We start from the raw sequence: 21,564 nt of genomic DNA, 5'->3' as shown, positions 1-21,564 counted from the left end.
TTACATTTGTTTTCAAGAAGGAAGGCAGAAGCCCCGATGCTGGCAATCCCTAAAATGGAAACAAAGCTAAATATTTCCAAAGACTTAAAGGAAACCTCCAAAAATGGAAATATATACAGAAAGAAAAACAGTGCTAAAAACAAACTGTACAGGGGGCGCCTGGGTGGCTCAGATGGTCAAGTGTCTGCCTTCGGCTCAGGTCATGATCCCAGAGTCCTGGGATCATGCCCCACGTCGGGCTCCCTGCTCAGTGGGGAGTCTGCTTCTCCCTCTCCCTCTATCCCCCTGGCTCATGCTGTTTCTCAAATAAGTGAGTATTAAAAAAACACACAACACTCTACCTTTAAAAAAAAACAACTGTACAGATTCCTATAAATTTCATAAGCACAAAAAGTTTATTCTAAATAAATCATTTTGTACAGTAATTACTGGAAAAAAATGTTCGTTACTTTAGCAATTTACTTAAATTATCCAAGCAAAATAAACAGCAATACAAAAATGTAAGAATTTTACAAAAGCTATACAAAATAACTTATTTAAAAATTAGACTGATACAGTCCATAAAATATCTTCAAGAGAACTATAGATCTATGTAGCTTTTTTTAGGGGGTAAAAGAAGGGATGCTTTAAGGCTTCTTTGAGAGTAATCCTTTTAGCTGGATCATACTCCAACATTTTCTCAATGAGATCAAAGAGAAGCTCATGTTCAGCATCCTGAGAGAGCATAAATTCCTGAAAGGAAAAGAAAAACAGTCAACAGTCTTCAACTACCACTTATCGTAATTTTATTTCTTTACCATAAAGAGAAGGGAAACTCAAGGTTTTAATCATTTAAGTAATGGTCCCAGACTTACCTTCAGAGGTTTACAGCGCCTTGAAACGTATCTGCCGGCAGAACTGTGTTCATCCCAGTCTAATCGATCATGATGGAAATATTTACGTTTCCTAAGAGTAAGTCAATATCCATTGATGTTTATAATGCTGACAATGAAAACTTAAAACCTCTAGGAAAATGATTGGTTTCATCAATTATTATGCTTTTGTAGATCAAAGATTAACACTTTACTAGAGACTTGAAAACAGCCTAGTAATATTGGCTTCCCAACAAAGGAATCTGTTATATAAGTGAAAAAGCATTAGGACTTCATTGTTTATATTAAAAAGTTCTAATCAGAATATAATACCAAGTGGTACAAAGGATGGCACCTACTCTTAAATAAAAACATACCTGGTTTTCTGTATCATATGTTTTGGTAAAGGTCCAAGAATCCTTTCCATCATTGCCAAATGCTCCTTACTATCATGTGTCTAAAACAATAAACAAAACTTGTTAATAAGCACATTGTGTACTTTGTTCTCATTTAACACAGCTGCTAAATTTCTATTCCATAGAGATCAAAAGAAAGGTGATTACTAAAAAGGGCAAACTGTAAGCAAGTTACAGCTGACAACAAATATTAAGGCCCAAAGAACAAGCTCACCAATGATATCTCCAAATGAACAGGAAATTGTTTATAATATACTTAAAAAAATTTTTTAAATGATGATTAAGGAAATGCAAATATCCAATAGTATCAGCTACAGAATTTTTATTCCTTTATACTTAACAATAAGTCTATTAATTAGAAAAAAAAACTGCCTAATGCCTAAATGTGCATACTTTGCTTTAAAGTGCTCATTCACATAAATAAGCACTTTTTTTGAGCAAAACCATTGAAACAGATCACTGTCACTTACTGGAAATACTGTAAACCCAAGGTAGTATTCAATAAGAATACAACCTATACTCCAGACATCACATGGCTGGGACCATCCTAAGGCTGTAAAGCAAAAGCAAACTGTTAGAAAAAAACTAATATTTCTCAAAAACATTAAAAAACAAACATAAGTTCAAAATCCTTAATGTGTTTTTTTTAAAGATTTTATTAGAGTGGATGCACGTGCCCATCTGTGCGCACAAGCTGAGGGGGGCAGAGGGATAAGCAGACTCCCTGCCAAGAGTGGAGCCCCCCATGTGGGCCTCCATCCCAGGACCCTGAGATCATGACCTGCGCTGAAGTCAGACGCTTAACTGACTGAACCACCCAGGCGCCCCCTACCCTTATTGTGTTTTAAGTTACTAATCTCTTAAAGGGAAAAAGATTTTAGAAAATCCCCACAAAGAATAAAACTAGAACTATAAATTTTAAAGTTAGCTTCAGGGGCGCCTGGGTGGCTCAATCATTAAGCGTCTGCCTTCGGCTCAGGTCATGATCCCGGGGTCCTGGGATTGAGCCCTGCATCGGGCTCCCTGCTCAGTGGGAAGCCTGCTTCTCCCTCTCCCACTCCCCCTGCCTGTGTTCCCTCTTCTCGCTCTCTCTCTGCAAATAAATAAAATCTTAAAAAGGTTAGCTTCAATAAATATATATACAAGTTCCCAAAGCACAATCAAGTAACTTACCTAAAATAACTTCAGGTGCCCTATAATGCCTTGTAGATACCAGTGTACTGTGATGTTCATCATCATATGTTGCGCTTCCAAAGTCTACAACTTTAATATCTGGATTTATTAAAGTACGTTCATCACGTTTCTGAAATCACAAATGATGGGTTAAGGAAGCATAATATTAAGAAGACATAAGATCTTAATTTCAAACAATGAAGTAATACACCTAAAGACTTACCATTTTGGGATTATACGCTTCTGTGTAGTCAGACTGCACAAATAAGATGTTTTCAGGCTTTAAGTCTGTGTGAGTCAACTTGTTATTGTGCAGAACTGAGAATGAAACAGAAAAAGTTGTCATCTGAAAATCAAAAACCTAACCAAACTGAAAAGCCCTACAACAAAAAAATCTCTCTGATGAACATGTCCAAAGTTGTCAACATGTAACCGCCTGCTAGAAAACCACCCACTACCCTCAAAGTTAGTCCACCACCAGCTAACTGCTCAAAAAGTGAAGAAGTATTTTTATTCATGAAGCCGAGATTTGCCTGTTTCCAATGATGGCTTGTAACATTTGTAAAACTGTGTGGATTTTTTTTTTGGTGGGGGATGCATAAAGTCTTAAAATCTATTTTTTTTAGCTATTACTTGGAAAGCAGATCCATAAATGAGGAAGATTATCAAAGTCGATGCTACATTGACAAATACAGAAATGACTACAGTCAAGGATGTGAACCTGGACATTGTCATAGAGACCATGAAAGCAGATATCAGAACCATAGTAGCAAGTCTTCTGGGAGAAGTGGAAGTAGTTACAAATCAAGCTAAACTAGTCTTCTATATGACATTATTGTATGATGGACAATATACTACTTAATGAAATGCAAAACTGACCAATAGCTTGTCATCAACATCTTTCATACCTACCCCTTAAGTTAGGCTTGTGTTAGATTCCGTTTTTTTCTTAAAAGATCCAAATCAGTCTGGCATTAAATTAGTCTTAATAATCTCAAATTTCTGGAAGATATGCCAAGTACTTACAATTCACTGACTTGCATATCTGATATGCCATCTTCCTGATATGATCCAGATGAAATGGCAGAAAACCATTTTCCTTAATGAAGTCATAAGTACTAAGTCCTAATAGTTCAAACACAATGCAAATGTGACCATGATGCTCAAACCACTCCAACATCTGGACACAGCGGCTATAAACACATGAAAAATAACTGAGTACAGATTCTCACAATTCAAATCTACCTGAGAGCATTTTCTGAGTTCTACTTTGATACTTACAATGTACTACTGGGGTCTGTTGTATTCAAGTGTTCCAGAACTTGTATTTCTGAGCGAGCAGCTTCACAGTATCTATCCACATTTTTAACTATTTTTACTGCTACATGTCTACCTCCTCTGTTAGAGAGAATTAAGTTCAAGTTAAAAAAAAATGTTAAAAATGATGTCCTCTTCCATTTCTCTATCACTCTTTTCAAACTGTACTACTTCTAGTTTGATCCATTGTATTTGTTTTCTTGAATTTATGGTCTAGCATTCAGTTTTATCTGACTATACGTTAAGTACTCTCTTCTAATTGCAACTCACTGTAAGCAACGAGAATGATCTTTAGCTATATGGTGGAATCAGATGATACAAATACATGTTGAATGACACAATTTTTTTTTCATCAAAACACCACTCACATGATTTCTTTTTTTGGTCCTTCAACTAAACTGTATTTAATAGCTGTAATGTAACAAGAATATTGGGATATCACCACTTCAATTTGCAAAACACTATGTAAAGCAGTTTTCTTGTAGTACCTCTCACTGGCAAATATTAAATTCTTCGCTTTGTCTAGGTTACCAGAAAAGTTGGGATATGGGAGGGGCATAGTAAGGAGCTCTACTTCTCAGGGCCTTACTAACCAAGAGTAGGAAGCCCTTCCCAATAATTCACTTAGAAAAGCTCTGCCATTCAGAAGGGGGGAAAATTCAAATAGGAAACAAAAAAGATAATGGAAAAATTTCTTATACTGTCTCAAGGAATTTCAACCAGTAGGAGTGCCTGGGTGGCTCAGAGTACCGCATTGGGCTCTCTGCTCAGTGGGGAGCCTGCTTCTCCCTTTCCCTCTGCCTGTCGCTCCCTATGCTTGTGCTCTCTCTCCTTCTATCTCTCTGACAATAAATATAATCTTAAAAAAAAAAAAATTTCAACCAATAGTTTGAAAGGCACAAATAAACATGTGATACCAATTTAAAAGAGTTCTCAACCCTAGCTATGTTATCAATTATAGCATTTTCTAAATAGAGGTTCCTAGGTAACTACCCTGAAGACTGTGTCAATGTCTTGGGTAAGCCCAGTTCCAAATACCCCTAACATAAAACCAAGGCTGTGGCAAGTTCTGATTTGGATCACTGATATGGGGGGGCGGGGGGTGTGTGTGCACAAGACTGTCACAACAACTGTGCCCAGTGGGACAACAAAATACTTCCTAAAATAATAAAATCCGTCCTCAAAATCAAAGACTACATACACTATTAATAGCTAAATGTTTAATAATCTAAAGGGCTGGTACCTTTTTTTTTTTTTTAAAGATTTTATTTATCTGAGAAAGGTAAGAGAGCAAGCACACACGAATAGGGGGGCTGTGGGCAGAGGAAGAGGGAGCAGCATACTCCCTGTGAGCAGGGAGCCCAATGCAGGGTTTGATCCCAGGACCCTGAGATCATGACCTGACCCAAAGGCAGATGCTTAACCACCTGAGCCACCCAAGTGCCCCTAAAAGGCTGATACCTTTAACTGGGAGTTTCCTAGATCAAAGTCAAAAAACCAAGTGAAAGTATATAATAATATATCTAACTTATGGTCAGGCAATATTCCAAAGCTAAAAAAATTCTCTACTACTGCTGACAGCCCCAAATGCAGTCTCAGGGTAGGAAACTTACGCTTTATGATCAATGCACTCCACGACTTTTCCAAAAGCTCCTTCTCCTAAAGTATCAACAATTTCATCTAAAAGAGAGAAATAAATCTCAGTTATACCAAGAAGTGGAAATAGTTTACTTATCATAATAAATGCTATCAATGCAGATTATTCTAGTTGATGCTACAAATTTCCTTATCACTAGACATTTATTGGTCAACACTGTCAAAAAACATTTATAACTAGTTTTAGATCTAATTTCATTCTTAAGCTCATTTTATTAACTTGATTTACTGTTCTGGAAGTTCTGCTTAACAAATATTAAATTTCTAAAGAAAGAAAAAAAACACACAATCCCCCCCCCCAAAAGAAATAAAAAACAAACAAAAAAACAGAGAAAGAAAAGATTTCCAAATCCCTGAAATCTTTATATATAGATTATGTTATCTGAAAAGTTAATAAGTGTTGAAAAATATTCTATACATCTTGCACTTAGTACGTCTCCACTCTGACAGATCAGGTGACCCTCCTCATCATCCTCTACACTCCTGGTTCTTTTCCTTCGGTGACTCTTCTGGAAACGTCAAGTGGGCGGCACCAAGATCATCCAGCCAATCAATATACCCGAGTGAATTCAGGGCAGAATACGAAATTCATTCAGCGGGGAGATATTCAGGCATTCAGATACACGCCAGGCCACAAACGGTTGGCAGGAGCAATTTCAAATTCAGTCCCCAGAAATTCACAGGGCACATAGTTTATGTTAACAGGAGAAAAACATGGCAAGGAACAGATTTTCAGATAAGATACTCAAAGTGGCAAGGCAACAAAACATAATACAATTGTTTTTCTTAAAAAAAAAAAAATGCTTAGTTGTAGCATTCACTGAAACATAATTTTAAGTTTCTAGTGTTCTAATTTAATGTTGCAAAATTGTAGGATGTAATCTTTACTTGGTCAAAGTAGACTGTGGCCACATTAAGATTTCCTAGCTAATCTAAGAAAACAAATATTAAAACAGTAAATAATATTAAAGTGCTTATTTTGGGGAGGAAAAAAAAATTTGGCATACAAGAATAACACTATGTCATTTCAAATGTCATCTGATCTTCAAATTAACCCATTACCCATAATATTCAAATCTGTTAAGTGATTTGCTTAGTGAAAAAATTAGAGCATGCTTTGCTAGAAAAAGGCATGCCTAAACCCTCAACCATACAAAAATAAAATGCTTATTCTATTGTGACAAGACTTCAATTTATCAAATCAGATTTCCTGAAATACCATAAAAATAAACTAATCTAAGTTAATTACTTCCGCTGATTCACTGGAATGACAATTAGTTGCCAACTATTAATAAAATGTTACTATAAAACTTAATATGTACTGTATTTCAGCAATTTTCTATTCAATGCACAAACACAGAAAGAAGCCAAGTTAAATTGACATGACTTCTTTTTAAACAGAACTTTCTCAAATGATCAAACACAAATTCAAATAATACTGTTCCACGTGGGAAATAAACTTTACAAAATGTTTTAAAAGAGCTCATACCCCATGTGAACGATGATGTGAAGTACTGTGGTGAATCCTGTGTTTGCTTTTATAACTACTTCTTCCACTTCTCCCAGAAGACTTGCTACTATGGTTCTGATATCTGCTTTCATGGTCTCTATGACGATGTCCAGGTTCACATCCTTGACTGTAGTCATTTCTGTATTCATCAATGTAGCGTCGACTATGATAATCTTTCTCATTTATGGATCTGCTTTCCAAGTAATGGCTAAAAAAAATAAATTTTAAGACTTTATGCTTTCCCCACCAAAAAAATACACACAATTTTACAAACGTTACAAGTCATCTTTGGAAACAGAAAGGAATGGGATTCATCGTTACTTAAATTTAAGTGATACTATAATTTTAATCAGGAAAATATAACCCCCTCACACACTTTTACTGAGACATAGTTGACATACAGCATTAGTGAAATGTATTTTTATATTGAGACACTGTAAGTACCATCCTTACCTATCAGATGTTTTAGAGTGATTATATTTGCAGCGCTTGTTCTCCCGGGCACTGCTATGTGATCTCTTCTTTCTTTTATGACTGCTACTGCTTCTCCATTTTCCACAGTCCCAATCTTTTTCATCCCAATCAGGACAGTAAGTTCTTTTTGAGTGCCTCATCTACATAAAAAGACAAGTTTTCCCAGTTAAGTTGTATCCCACCTGTCAACATTGAGCAGTTTAATGAAACTCTTCTTTGCAAATTCACTCTAGTTGTGACTTTTTTCTTTTGTTTTAAAAATTTTTTAAAGATTTTTAAATAATCTCCACACCCAATGTGGGGCTGGAACTCACAACACGGAGATCAAGAGTCTCACGCTCTACTGATTCAGTCGGACCGGTGTCCCTCAAATGTTCTTTTAAATCCAAGTTCAAAAGTCATTGTCAACCAATCTAAAATCATTGATAAATCCAATGAGTGAGTGCACTGTGTGCCAAACTGTGGAGTCCAAAACTCTACTAATAGGTATTATGCATTATCCACCTTATGCTAAGATTTACTGAAAACAGGTAGGAAAAGAAATGAGGGGTGGGGGCCAGAAAATCCAATTTATCAATTCTGGTAAAAATCTTACTCCTTTCCTGTCAGCTGCACAAATTTACTATAAGTCCATATATGTAACCCTCCCCATTTAAATGTTTATCAGAAACTAGCCTCCAACTTAAATGCAATCATAAATGTTCTTTGCGACAGAACCCTCATTATTATTTCCGTAAAGCAGATAAATCGATCAAACCACCAACGTCTTTTATTATACACAGAAGTCAACGGTGGCATTAGAAAACCACGAAATACCATCTTTTGGGGTACCCAGAACATGCTATATGTAACAAAACCTACCTTATTCTAAAAGCAATCTTTTTTTTTTGTATTTATTTATTTTTTTATTATTTATTTTTTGATATTCATTGACTTTTTTTTTTTATTCTTACTAAAAGCAATCTTATATGATCAATTTAGGGGACGGGAGCGCCTTCCTTCCAGTAATGTTTCGAACAAAAATCAACTACCGTTCTTACCAGTACAAACTGCTGGGACTCCATCACGTCTTAAACATAACTGAATCAAAACACTCCAACTGTTCCCTAGGGGTTTGGGGGGTAAGGGGGCGCAAAAATTCCCACGCATAAAATGTCTCATAGCCTGACTTCTCCCACACGCTCCTTCAAATACACCCTATTATTTCTGGCTTCTCCGGGTCCCTAAATCTGATTTGTTAACGCCACCGAGGGGAAAGACACTCGCGGTTTTCACTCGAATCTTTCCAAGACTAGTCTAGACGTTCAGTGATACCGCCTCATATCAGGTCAATGTGTTCCCTCCAGTTGCTACAAGAGAGTGACACACACATTCCAGGACCCAAGTAAACACCACCCCCAGCAGGAAGCTTCGCCTCCTCCGCCCCGCCGCCATCTTACAGATCCGCCGAGGTGGCCAAGGCCGTCGCCAACAAAATGGCGCCTATGGGCGCCTGGCCCAGCCTCCCAACCTAGCAGTCGCTCACTACCCCTCGCCAGCGTCTGGGGCGTCGCGCTTCAAGGAGAAACTCGCGGCAACAGGCTCGGCAGAGAAAGGAAGACAAGCCCGCCGCCTTCGTGCAACCCGGGGGGTGAGAGAAAAAAAGGGTCGTCGTGTCGGGGATTACAGGCAGCCAACAAGCGAAAAGAGGGCATCACCAGGCGCTCTCGAGGCACAGAAAAAGGGCCCTGACACCTAGCCCGCTTCCTCCTGCGTCTTACCGTCCAGGCCAGAGAGTCCAAGCCAAAGGAGACGAAGTTTGCAACGTGAAAACGGGAAAAGCCCAACTTACTGCGACGGGCTCCAACAACAAAATGGAGCTGACAGCCGCAGCGTCGGGACTCTACTCGAAAACACTGGTGACGCGGCGAGCGCGTCCCCCCGCGGGGCGGGGCGGGGCCGGCGGCGCCTGCGCCCCGGGAGGGAGAGAGACGAGCGGTGGCCGCCGTGTGCGCAGGCGCCGGGTCCGGAACCCGAAGACAGAAGGTGGAGGTGGGGAAGTCGGCCTTGGCTGTCGTGTCGGCCATGTTGGCGACTGTCTAAGTCTGAGGAAACAATGTAAGTAATGGGGAGAGGAGCCTCGAAGGTGCCCATTAAAAGTGGTACTTGGGAACGCTGGGTACAAGAAAAAGTGAGGGAAGTATGATACTAAATAGTCTGTCCCCTGATCACCTCCCATCATGTAGCTGTAAATTAGTAATTGTCTGGATTTCGGCTTTTGCTAAGGTTCTGAGACCTATTTAAAACTAGTTAAGTCTTTAGTGGTTAGGACTCACACTGAAATTGGATTGGAAAGATTTTTCTCAAGGTTTTTTTTTTTTTTTAAAGATTTTATTCATTTATTTGACAGAGACACAGCGAGAGAGGGAACACAAGCAGGGGGAGTGGGAGAGGGAGAAGCAGGCTTCCGGCGGAGCAGGGAGCCCGATGCGGAGCTGGATCCCAGGACCCTGGGATCATGACCTGAGCTGAAGGCAGACGCTTAACGACTGAGCCACCCAGGTGCACCTTTTCTAAAGGTTTTAAAAGTTGAAGAAAGGAGTGGGCAAGAGGTAGGAAACAGGGAAGTGGGGACCCTTCATAGTTAAACATTTTGGCATTAAGTCAGTGCTCTGCAGTAAGGCCGGATGAACTCTAAAAGGGGAAATGGAAGGTCGTGAAGAAAAAGTGTCAGGAACAACCTCTGAACAACAAAATCCTCAAACTACACTTTAATACACCAGTGTAATTGCCAAGCCTGACCCCACGCCCTTCCTCCATTTTGTCTCATGTTTACTCATTCCAAACTTAGTGGAAAACGTATAAAATTAAACATCACAACGAAGCATAATTTTACTGTTCACACTTGCACAGGAGAGCAACATAATGTAGCCAGCCCTACACAGATGCACAATTATTGGGTAAGAAGTGATGAGGAATACGTATTTCTAAAATTTCTATGGTAGTTTGCATTTCTTAAGCCCCTTCTCTCAATGGTTTTAAAAATAATAATTATAAAACCATTAGTACTTATAAAACCATTAATACTTAAATCTTTATTTTGGGGCCAGGGTCACCAAATAGAAGGTAAATATTTCAGAGGGAGAGATTCATAATATTCATAAATTCACAATAACTTGTGAAACTCAGGATGCATTTAGCACCTTTAAATGTTAAGCAAACCTAGGGAATCCCCATCTTTGGAGGACAATAGCATAGTGAGCTAGTTATTGTGCTAAGCACTGTACATACGTTATCAATCCTAACAATCTAGGAGATGGGCATCAACTATATTCTGCTATTACAGGTAAAAGTTGCAGTGAAGGACTAGAGAGAGCAGAAATACCCACAGTAAGTTTACAAGGGTGAAAGACAATGAACATTGGAAAAGTCTTGTATATACTACCGAAATTAGTTTACAAAATGGTTTTTAAATTTAGCAAACCCTCGGGGCCCCTGGGGTGGCTCAGTCGGTTAAGCGTCTGCCTTCAGCTCAGGTCATGATCCCAGGGTCCTGGGATTGAGCCCCACATCGGCTCCTTGCTCAGCAGGGAACCTGCTTCTCCCTCTCCCTCTGCTTGCTGCTCTCCCTGCTTGTGCTGTCAACTAAATAAATATTTTTTTAAAAATTTAGCAAACCCTCCTACCTAACCAATTACTAACTTGGTATTTACCCAGTTTCATTTATGAAATTATTTTGTTTGTTCTTTAGTGCATGTTATTGGTTGTTTTGGGGTGGCACTATGTCCCTCCAATTCATGTTTAAGTCTTAACCCCCACTACCTCAGATTGTGACTTATTTGTAGGGCCTTTACAGATGTCCTTAAGGTTAAAATGAGGTCATTAGGGTGGGTCCTAAACCGACTTTAAAAATCTTTTTAAAGAGATTAGGACACAAGCACTCAAGATTATGTGAAGATAGAAGGGTCATCTGCCAGCTAAAGTGAGACCTTAGTATACACAACCCTGCCCACAGCTTGATCTACTAACTTCTAGTCTGTATAACAGAGAATTTTAAGTTACCCAATTTCTGGTACTTTGTTATGGCAACCCTAACAAACTAATATAGTGCAAAGATTTAAAAATGGTATTTTGGGGCACCTGGGTGGCTCAGATGGTTAAGCGTCTGCCTTCAGCTCAGGTCATGATCTCAGGGTCCTGGGATCGAGTTCCTGCATTGGGGTCCCTGCTCCTTGGGAGCCTGCTTCTCCCTCTGCCTCCCTCTCTCTGTCTGTCATGAATAAATAAATAAAATTTTTAAAAAATAAAAATAAAAATGGTAGTTTGGACGAAACTTGCAACTTTATTCCCTAATTAGTGAAGTTGAACGTTTTCCCTTTTCTCATTACTTGCCCATTCATACCTCATGGCTTTTTGAATATACAGTTCTCCTTTGTCCTTGAAGTTTTTTAATTGCAAGGTTTTCAGTTTTCATGTAGTTAAACTTGTTCCATCTTTACCTTTGTCATGTTTGTAAACTGAGAAATTCTTTCCTCTTCAGAGACGTTTCTTCCTTTTTTTTTTTTTAAGGCATCTGGAATTTTGGTACATCATGTGAGGTGAAATTCTTTTGCTATTTTTCTCCATATAACTTACTGGTTATATTAACACAATTTACGAAATATTTTCTTTTTAATGATTTTGGATTATTTACATTGAGAGAGCAGAGAGGGAGAAGCAGACTCTGCTGAGCAGAGCCCGATGTGGGGCTCTGCGGGACTCTATCCCAGTACCCCAAGATCCTGATCTGAGCCGAAGGCAGAGGCTTAACCAACTGAACCACCCAGGCACCCATGATTTTTTTTAAGTAGTCTTTACACCCAATGTGGGGCTTGAACCCACAACCCCGAGATGAGGAGTTTCATGCTCCACCAACTGAGCCAGTCAGGTGCCGCTCATTGTAATTTCTTTTTAAAAATTCACATTGTTGGGCGCCTGGGTGGCTCAGTTGGTTAAGTGACTGCCTTCGGCTCAGGTCATGATCCTGGAGTCCTGGGATCGAGTCCCGCATCGGGCTCCCTGCTCGGCAGGGAGTCTGCTTCTCCCTCTGACCCTCCTCCCTCTCATGCTCTCTGTCTCTCATTCTCTGTCTCAAATTAAAAAAAAAAAAAAAAAATCACATTGTTTATTCTAGATTTGCTTTAGTTATTATATTGAGTTCCCATCCCTACCTCTATAGTTCGTACAAATTGAATTGAAAGGAACCGTCAGTTTTCGTTTAAATTCACTAGTGAAATAGTAACTATAGTAATCTATCCAGTTTGCTAAACTGATTAAAAGTTGAGTCCTATGTATTAAAATTTATCTATTTATATATGTTAGCTTCCTAGAGTGCACTCCCATGGAATAAGCAGTGTTCTATGCACCTTTATATCCAAGCCTGGAAGAAAATAAATTACTTACTAGTTTTGAGCAAAGCAGGGGGAGCAGCAGGCAGCGGGAGAAGCAGGCTCCCCACTGAGCGGGGAGCCCGACACAGAGCTCGATCCCAGGACCCTGGGATCATGACCTGAGCTGAAGGCGGCAGACACATAACCGACTGAGCTACCCAGGCACCCCTGGTTTTAGTTTTTCAAACAAAAAGATGAGAATATGTATCTTTAGAAATACCCAACATAGCTTATATGTTGCTAAACGGATTTGGAAATACCAAGTTTAACCAAAGTATAAACTGTAACTGTTCAATTCACCATTAACCAAAGGCCTACACAAAGAGCTCTCTTGGGACGCCTGGGTGGCTCAGTGGGTTAAGCACCTGCCTTTGGCTAGGATCATGATCCCAGGGATCTGGGGTCGAGCCCCGCATAGGGTTCCCTGCTTAGAGGAGAGCCTGCTTCTCCCTCTCTGCTTGTGCTGTCAAATAAATAAAATCTTGAAAAAAAAAAAAAGCTGTCTTCAAAGAGCTCCAAACCAAGATCTAACAGGATTTAGGTATTCTAATGGATAGGTGCAGGTACATTTTTAGAGTGGTGAAGGAACTATCAAGGCATATATTGATTATATTATCCCTTAAGCTCATCAAGCTCCCTTTGCTATGAAACCATGATTTTCTGGCAACTTCTGATATTCTAGATCAAAGATTAGCAAATTTTCTTAAAGGGCAAGATAGTAAATATTTTAGGCTTGTAGGCCTTTAGTCTCTGTCACAACCAATCAGTACTGCTGTTGTAGCACAAAGCAGTCAGAAAACACGTAAACAAAATGGGCATGGTTGAGTTCCATGAAGACTATTTGCAGAACAGGTGGCCAGCCTGAGAGCTGTAGTTTGCTAACCTCTGGTCCAAATGGGGAGCCATATTACTCTCTTTATTTAAAGAGAATTTGGTTGATCAACAATATTCTAGTCTTCTTAGTAGTTTATATGTACTGCCAATTAATAAATGAAACAGAACATCAGTCATGCAACTGCCAATGTGATCAGTTTGAACCAGTCAACTCAGTGTGAGTGGACAGAAAACAGTGTTAGGATTTTGATCCTCATGATGCCTCCAATAGGCCCAAGGTGGGCAGCCAGTCTCTTTATGAGATCTTTATTAACTAAACAGACATTATAAGAATGAGCTCTAAAAACCAAAAAACCCACCATATTGGTAGCACTTAAAAAAACAAAAGCAGAGTTTAGAATAAAAACTGAGGGAATGCCAGTCAGTACAAAAACATCTTGACAATCAGTAAAAGCCTCTTAAGAGTAATGACAAAAAATTTCAGTGTCATTCAATTGGAAAAGAAAAATATCAGGTATAAGTGTCAAAACAAATTCTACCCAAAAGAGGCTTTAATATTAAGTCTAGAAATCTAAATGATTAAATTAAAAGGCTGAATCAAAATGTGAAGGCATTAGGGGTACCTGGCTGGCTCAGTAGGCAGAGTATGCAATTCTTGATCTTAGGGTTGTGAGTTCAAGCTCCACATTGGGCACAGAGCTCATTTTAAAAAAACAAAAGTGAGGGGGTGCCTGGGTGGCTCAGATGGTTAAGCCTCTGCCTTCGGCTCAGGTCATGATCCCAGGGTCCTGGGATCGAGCCCCACATCGGGCTCCCTGCTCCGCGGGGTGTCTGCTTCTCCCCCTCCTTCCTGCTCGAGCTCTCACTATCTCTGTCTCTCTCAAATAAATTAAAAAAACAAAAAACAACAACAAAAAAGTGAGGATATTAGTATAATTAGCACATCAGTTTAGTAGAAGGTATAGATGGTAATAAGAGGATATTGCAAGCTAACATCCAAATTGTAGTTAAGAAAGAAAATATTATTTCGATCAGCTATCTACAGAAATGATACAAACCAAGAAATACCCAAAATCTAACCAAGGTGATCAAAACAGATTGAAGAATATGGTTCTTGATGAGATCAGTGGTATCGCCTGATAAATGATGAGGCCTGATTCGGTGAGAGCCCTGTGATGGAGAGAAAGGTTAGGAGAGCTACTTCCATTTACTCACTACAGAACACTTACACATGTCAGAAGCTTTACACACATTGTTTCATTTAATTCTCCTAATAGTCTTATGAGGGGGATGAGTCTTTAGGGATGAGAAAACTTGGGAGATGTTAACCTGCCTAAAGTTACTAGTAGGAGGTAGAGCTGTGATTCAAACACAATCCAGGACTCTACAACTGGTGCTCTTAACCAACTAATTGCATTTTCCAAATGGATCACCTGTAGTATTCTGTCCTGCAATACTGTAAATGATAAGCTTTCAAAAATGTTCCATGGGCAAATGAGTTGGGAAATTCTGAGTGCTTACTGTAAACTAGGACTTCTCTGAGCCTTTACTGTAAATCTAAAGACTACAGAAAACAGCAAAATGGATTGGCTGGCTTTTCTAGATCATCTCTATCTTGTCCTTACTCTTAACTGTACAAAGTGACTAATTAATGGAAAAGACTACTTCTAGGATATGGACTAGATATGGCAGGAATATGTAATTAGAGTGCTCAAAAATGCCTGGATTTGAGACAGCATTTAAAAATGAATGTTTATATGTAACAAAAAATTAGAAGAGTTTTTAAAAAATTAAACTTAAATATATTAGATAACAGTTATAGTAAAAAATATGCTTTAATAATGGGAATAAAAGCTGTTCGGGCCCCCACGGTACCACCAACTCATAGAAGATCTTAGTTATAAACAGGCAGAAGGATGATGTAATCTTTCCCAACATAGTTAAAACTGGGTAAAGCACAATAGGTGTGTTCCTTGAATAGTCTGCCAAATATTTTTCCAGATTATAGCTATTGTGCAAACGGATTGGCATGAATAGTTATGTCCTTAATGTGTACATCATTAAGAGGTCGATAGGTCTTCTCATTTACTGGTAACTTCTCCAATTCATCCAGAGTCTCCAGACCATCTATTACCCTGAAATAGAAACAATAAAAATGTATGAAAAATTCCTTAGATTGAAACATAGTATCCAAATACCTATAGCAATTACAGTTTCCTTAAGAGAAAAGGACCATGTCTCATAGTTCTTTGAATTCCCTAGTTAAGTGTGCAATAAAATACTGATTTTCTACCATGGATATTAGCCAAAATTCAGAAACAAAAATTCATTTTTATGCCTTTAGACAATAGCAATGGGTAGGAATATTACCATCAAAGTACTCCCACAGCATAGCTACAAATGGGTCTAATATAACCAGTTTTAAGATTTTCTTTGCTATCGGAAAGCCCAGAGAAAGTATGTATGGGTGACACTTATTACTTAGTACTGCCCTATACTAAAGGTCCTGAAGTGAGTGGCTGCTTTACACTTCATTGTTTAAATGTGTTTTTACTTTTTGCATCTGGGCAGCAACAAAAAGCAGTAATAATAAGAGAAGGGAAGATGGGACACTTAAGCCCATTTCCAGCAAGTGTATTTCATGTTACTACAAAGAAAAAAATATATATAGACAGCTATCCTTCAGGCAAGTTGGTCTAAAACATTTGCTAAGAAAAGGTGGCTTGCTTTATTTATATATTTATTTATTTTAGAGAGAGCGAGTGAAAGAGCATGTGAGTGGGGGGAGAGGGAGAGAGAATCTCCAGCAGACTGGGCTCCATCCCAGGAACCCGAGATCATGACCTGAGCCAAAATCAAGAGTTGGTTGCTTTATGGACTGAGCCACCCAGGCGCCCCCCACCAAAGTCTTTAAATTTAAAGTTTCAAAAACCTTCCCACCTTCTGGGTCAGTAAGAGAAACAGAGGCTACAGGAAACAGATCTCAGGCAAAAAAGGGCATGGAGAATTGAGGCAAGTCAGTCAAGTATTTGGGACACAGAGCCCTTTGAAAACAAATGGAAAGCTATGTACCATCTTCCCAGAAAAACGTGTGTATACACACAGAACACATAATTTCAAGGACTTAAGGGACCTAAGGTTAAGAATCTTTGTTCTTAACTCTCTAGTTCTGTCACAAAACTAGTAACATAAATCTTAGTAATTAATGATCGATAACTCTGAATGGTGGGTTAAAGGAGAAAATGAAAAGAAGGGAACCTGAGTGATCTATATCCAGGCAATTACTACTAGGGGCTGTAATATTTCATTAATTTCACTGAATATTAATCTATAAATTAAATATATATATGGAATGAAAACTAAGAGTTGTTGAGTCTTCTATTTTTAATTAACCTAATTTGGCATCCACACTGTTAAGTGAAAGAAACTCTAGAACTGTGCCTTGGTTTATTGAGCATAGTAAATATTAGTTAAATGAATAGACAAGTTGACTTCTTGCTGATTTATAAAAGCAATTCCCAGGCATAGTGCTAACTGGATATTTTGGCAGAGCCTGCTAAACACCTCCCTAGGATCCAGGCTCCCCTTCTTACTCATAGAAACCTGATTTTATTGAGAGCAGCAGTGTGTCTAGCTGAAAAACATTTCCTACCCTCCCTTGTAGATAAGGGGAGGCCTCATTGCTAAGTTCTGGATCTTTAGGAAAGCTCTTTAAAAAGGGGCTGACTTGTGGAGCCTACTAAATACATACATACCTACATATCTACCTACATACATACATACATAAATAGGGCTGACTCAGCTGGCAAGCACCTCTCTTGCCCTCCCTCCTCCTTTCTGCCTGGAACACATGTTCTGACTGGAGCTATGCTGCCCATATTAGGACCATGAGGTGAGCATGAGGATGGAAGATAAAGATGGTTTAGGAAGAACACTGGTGACAGAAGGGAACCACCATCTTAGCCCATCTTTTTGAAGCCACTGTTTTTCAGATCTGTCAGTTGCTGCAAAATGCTATTCATAAGAAGAAATACATTACTGTTAATTTGCGTAATAATCCTTACAAAAAAAAGATTGGCTCCTATTTTACAAAATAAAGAAATTAAGGCTTGGTTATAAGTTCCCAAGGTCACAGTGCTGGTAAGTGGTGGACTTAGCAGGTGTATTTAGCTTCATACTGCTCCTTCAGTATTACGCTATTATCATAGCCTCTCATATGTATCCCTTGCAATGAAATTCCAAAGAAAACAGTAACCAAAATACTCACTTTCCAAATACTGTGTATTTCATGTCCAAATGTGGCTGCTTGCCATAGGTGATGAAGAACTGAGATCCATTGGTGTTTGGCCCGTTATTAGCCATAGATACAACACCTCTAACATTGTGCTGTAAAAGGCCAAAATATTTAACTGTGTTTTTATATAAATATTCCAAATATAGGACTCAAGCCAAGACCTGTACTTTTTTTTTTTAAAGATTTTACTTATTTATTTGACAGAGAGGGACACAGTGAAAGAGAGAACACAAGCAGGGGGAGTGGAGAGGGAGAAGCAGGCTTCCTGCGGAGCAGGGAGCCCGACACGGGGCTCGATCCCAGGACCCTGGGATCACGACCTGAGCCGAAGGCAGACGCTTAACGACTGAGCCACGCAGGTGCCCCAAGACCTGTACTTTTTAAGGAACCAAGAAAACATTTAATCAGCTTCTATTAGGGCTAACCCGAATGTTCACTTTCTGTATTATCTGTATTTCAAAAACTTGTATGTGAATTGTTTATATATCAAATCATATGCCTTAGTTAATTTCATTTTCACTTTGGAGGAGTATAGCCACAAACATTTTTCGCAATACTAAGGTATTAACAGACATCCTTACATTTATATTAAGGAACATGCTGGCATGAAACGATCAGGCAGACAACAAAACCAAAATCCCCATAAGCTCTTCACACATACACTGGACTCTGGCTAGTTTCTTTATCTGTAAAACAAGGGAGGGAGGTTGGACTAGTTCAGGGGTTTATTCGTAATTCAAATGCTCACAGGGGTCAGCAGATAATAAATTGATTAACTGGACAGAATGTACACATTAGGGAGTGATGGAGTCTGGCAAAAGGAATGGTATATCTCTTACCTAATAGCACTAAAAAATTTTTTTAAACCAATGGCCATTGAGAATACATCTGTGGATCCTACCCAAGGGCAGTCAGTTCATGACCCAGGACTGGATGATCTAAGGGAAGGTCTCCTACAGCTCAAATATTCATGATACTATTTGTTATACAGGGACTGTTTAAAGAATTAAAAGAACTTTATTGATAAGACTGAAGACATGACAGAACTGTGTTATAAGGAGGTGCTGCAATAAATAATGGTCACTCCCTTTTTAGCTATTCATCAGGAAACACTAATGAGACAAGCAATAGAAATATAGCTATATCAAGATATTAATGCTCTGATGGACATTAAGGCCATGTGATGTAATGAGCACTGGGTATTATATAAGACTGATGAATCACAGGCCTGTACCTCTGGAACCAATAATACATTATATGTTAATTGAATTTAAATAAAAAATGTGAAAAAAGATATTAATGCTTTATTGTCTTCCTAAAAGGTGACTCCCAAATGTTACATTTGATAATACACAAGAATGTATGTACCACTTATAACTTAATACTCATTAACCTATTTCTAAGATAATTTACCAAACTGTTGCGTATGCCTATGTACTCATCTATTACCTCAACTTCTCCAAGAGAGAACCACTATTCTATCTTTATACATGCCTAAAAAATATATTTTTTTCTTTTGTTTCTGAGCTCTCTAAGATAGTATCATACTATCTGTAGTCTTCTGGGAAATGCTATTTATACCATCATTATGTTTCTAAGATTTACACACGAATGTGTAGCGGTAGTTGTGATTTTTACTGCTGGATAATATTCCACAACTGAATATAATTTCCATTTTATGATCAGTGGACATTTGGGTTGTTTTTAGATTTTTGCTATTAAAATAGCACTCTAGGAACACTCTTGTACTGTTTCCTGATGCACATGTACAAGAGTTTCTGGAGGGTAAACATTTGGGAATGGAATTGCTGGGTCAGAGTATGTAAATATTCAATACACACCCTCAACTCTGGTATATAAAGGTTCTTAACCCTAACTGTAGGAATCATGCAGGAAACCTGAAGTATAATTTAGGTCCTAATCGGGCCTATTCTTTTTCTATTTAGGGGGTGTAAGGCCAAAATATTTCATATTTTTAAAACTTCCATAGGTGAGTCTGTATTAACCAGTGTTGAAAACCACTGGTATACAGATTAGTGTTATGGAAGCAGTTATTAATTAATGCCTAAAAAGTTGTTTTGTTTTTAATTCAAGAAAAGGATGACTTATAAACAATTTATCACCTCCCAACCTCAACTCCTATAACAAAAGTAATGTTCCCTTATGAAAGAAAACAAAAAGAAGAAAAAATAAATTACTCCTAGTCTCACCATCCAGACATAAACACTGCAATGGAATTTTTTTCAGAATTGTCCTGGATTTTTTTCAGAATATATTTTAATGTGACTGAAATATGATGTACTAAATTACATATTCTTACAGAGAAGAATTTCTCTCTTTTTTCTAATTTCTAAAGTTATCATTTTATGCAGATACAAAGTTTAAAAGACCACATGATAACTGTCAGCAGATGTCCTCTCTGGGAAGTATAACTGATTGATTTAATTTTTTAATTTTAATTTAATTAGTTTTTTAAAAAAAAAAAACAGGCATGCATTAGTTTCTTATTAAAAAAAAAAAAAAGGTTCTTGGGGTACCTGGCTAGCTCAGTTGGTGAAGCATGCGACTCTTGATTTCGGGTTTGTAAGTTTGAGCCCCATGCTGGGTGTAGAGATTACTTAAAAATAAAATCTTTTTTTTTTTTTTTAAAGGAAATTAAAAAGAAAAGCTTCTTCAGAAAGTTTGGAAAATTGAGAAAAAATATGAAAAGAAAAAAAAAACAGGAAAGGAAATAAAAATCTCTAATTTTACCACGCTATGCACTTCCCTTTAACCTAGTTGGGATCCACCACAGACATTAATTCAGGAATATTCAAACATCAAACAGAAGATAATAAAAGTTCATATTGATAATGTGCAATACTGCAACCAGGAGGTCTCATAGGTTTTCCTCCCTACTCTCAAAAAAGGCTGGTGATTCATGTCATTCAACATAAATTTTATAGTGAGACATTAAGCCCTTTTGGTACATTACTGATTAAACATTTCAGGTTGGACCCAAAGATAAGCTCACTTAATATCAAGATCCATGTGATTGTGACATTCCAGAATATATTTTAGGCAAGAAATGCAATTTATATTTATAAATTTCTCCCTGACATTTATCAAGTGTACTAAGACTACAAAAAAGTAATGTTTGTATACTAATGACATTAACTTGTGTTACTACAATGTATGTATTAAAGTTTTCAAGTGTAAACAAGGCATGAGAAAATAGATTTTGAAGCACTAGAGATATACCTTAAGATATTCACTATATTCATCCTCAAATTTCTTGCCCCAGATACTGTTACCTCCTCTTCCGGTACCTATATTACAAGACGGACAAATCAAAAGAAGTATCTAATTTAAAAAAATAATTAAAGTTGAAAAGGTTCATTTTCTAAAACATAAGGGCTAGTTTATAACTATCTATTTATTTATTTTTAAAGATTTTATTTATTTGTGAGAGAGAAAGAGCGCACAGCTGGGGGAGAGACAGAGGAAGAGGGAGAAGCAGGCTCTGCACTGAGCAGGGAGCCCAACGTGGGGTTTGACCCTAGAATCCTGAGATCATGACCCAAGCCGAAGGCAGACGCTTAACCGACTGAGCCACCCAGGTGCCCTAATAACTAAATATAAATAAAATTTG

At 38.1% G+C, this 21,564-nt stretch overlaps 2 protein-coding genes and 1 long non-coding RNA gene across 8 annotated transcripts in view; 1 reads left to right on the top strand and 2 right to left on the bottom strand.

The window, feature by feature from the left end:
* Window positions 1–372: 372 nt before the first annotated feature.
* On the bottom strand, window positions 373–9,300 carry CLK1 (CDC like kinase 1). Of its 2 annotated transcripts, XM_006745901.3 has the most exons (13): window positions 9,158–9,300; window positions 7,377–7,537; window positions 6,903–7,131; window positions 5,832–5,922; window positions 5,371–5,437; window positions 3,722–3,838; window positions 3,467–3,633; window positions 2,664–2,758; window positions 2,441–2,570; window positions 1,738–1,820; window positions 1,229–1,308; window positions 855–945; window positions 373–732 (listed from the first exon to the last, which is right to left on the bottom strand). In XM_006745901.3, exons 2-13 carry the CDS (start codon window positions 7,535–7,537, stop codon window positions 589–591), a joined length of 1,455 nt encoding a protein of 484 aa, XP_006745964.1. In that variant the 5' UTR covers window positions 9,158–9,300; the 3' UTR covers window positions 373–588. The 2 variants fall into 2 exon arrangements, with proteins under 2 accessions (XP_006745964.1, XP_030897892.1); XM_031042032.2 differs by lacking the exons at window positions 5,832–5,922; window positions 7,377–7,537; window positions 9,158–9,300.
* Window positions 9,301–9,500: 200 nt separating this feature from the next.
* The window catches only part of LOC145720744 (uncharacterized), a 253,598-nt gene continuing 241,534 nt past the window's right edge, over window positions 9,501–21,564 (top strand). Inside the window, exon 1 of the long non-coding RNA XR_014143935.1 lies at window positions 9,501–9,938. This is a non-coding gene — a long non-coding RNA (uncharacterized LOC145720744). The remainder of the gene's footprint in view (window positions 9,939–21,564) is intronic.
* PPIL3 (peptidylprolyl isomerase like 3) overlaps window positions 15,450–21,564 on the bottom strand; it is a 10,170-nt gene continuing 4,055 nt past the window's right edge. For all 5 annotated transcript variants that reach the window (XM_081815381.1, XM_081815382.1, XM_081815384.1 and 2 more), the window contains 3 exons: window positions 21,174–21,241; window positions 17,907–18,025; window positions 15,450–15,774 (listed from right to left, as the gene is read on the bottom strand). In XM_081815381.1, the coding sequence (XP_081671507.1) occupies window positions 15,648–15,774; window positions 17,907–18,025; window positions 21,174–21,241 (314 nt within the window). In that variant the 3' untranslated portion in view covers window positions 15,450–15,647. The remainder of the gene's footprint in view (window positions 15,775–17,906; window positions 18,026–21,173; window positions 21,242–21,564) is intronic.

The sequence above is a fragment of the Leptonychotes weddellii genome, chromosome 3 (assembly GCF_054177405.1).
Source record: "Leptonychotes weddellii isolate Sample4059 chromosome 3, ASM5417740v2, whole genome shotgun sequence".
Lineage (NCBI taxonomy): Eukaryota > Metazoa > Chordata > Mammalia > Carnivora > Phocidae > Leptonychotes > Leptonychotes weddellii.
This window is presented reverse-complemented; position numbering and strand designations above follow the sequence as displayed.

Excerpts from the sequence above, each read along its gene's own strand:
- CLK1 (XM_006745901.3), bottom strand. The coding sequence starts at position 7,537 with ATGAGGCACTCAAAAAGAACTTACTGTCCTGATTGGGATGAAAAAGAT. Across the intron at positions 5,923-6,902 it reads CACATCATCGTTCACATGGG|AAGAGTCACCGAAGGAAAAG; the intron begins GTATGAGCTCTT and ends TGACGTTTCCAG. Across the intron at positions 2,571-2,663 it reads AAGCGTATAATCCCAAAATG|AAACGTGATGAACGTACTTT; the intron begins GTAAGTCTTTAG and ends TTGTGATTTCAG.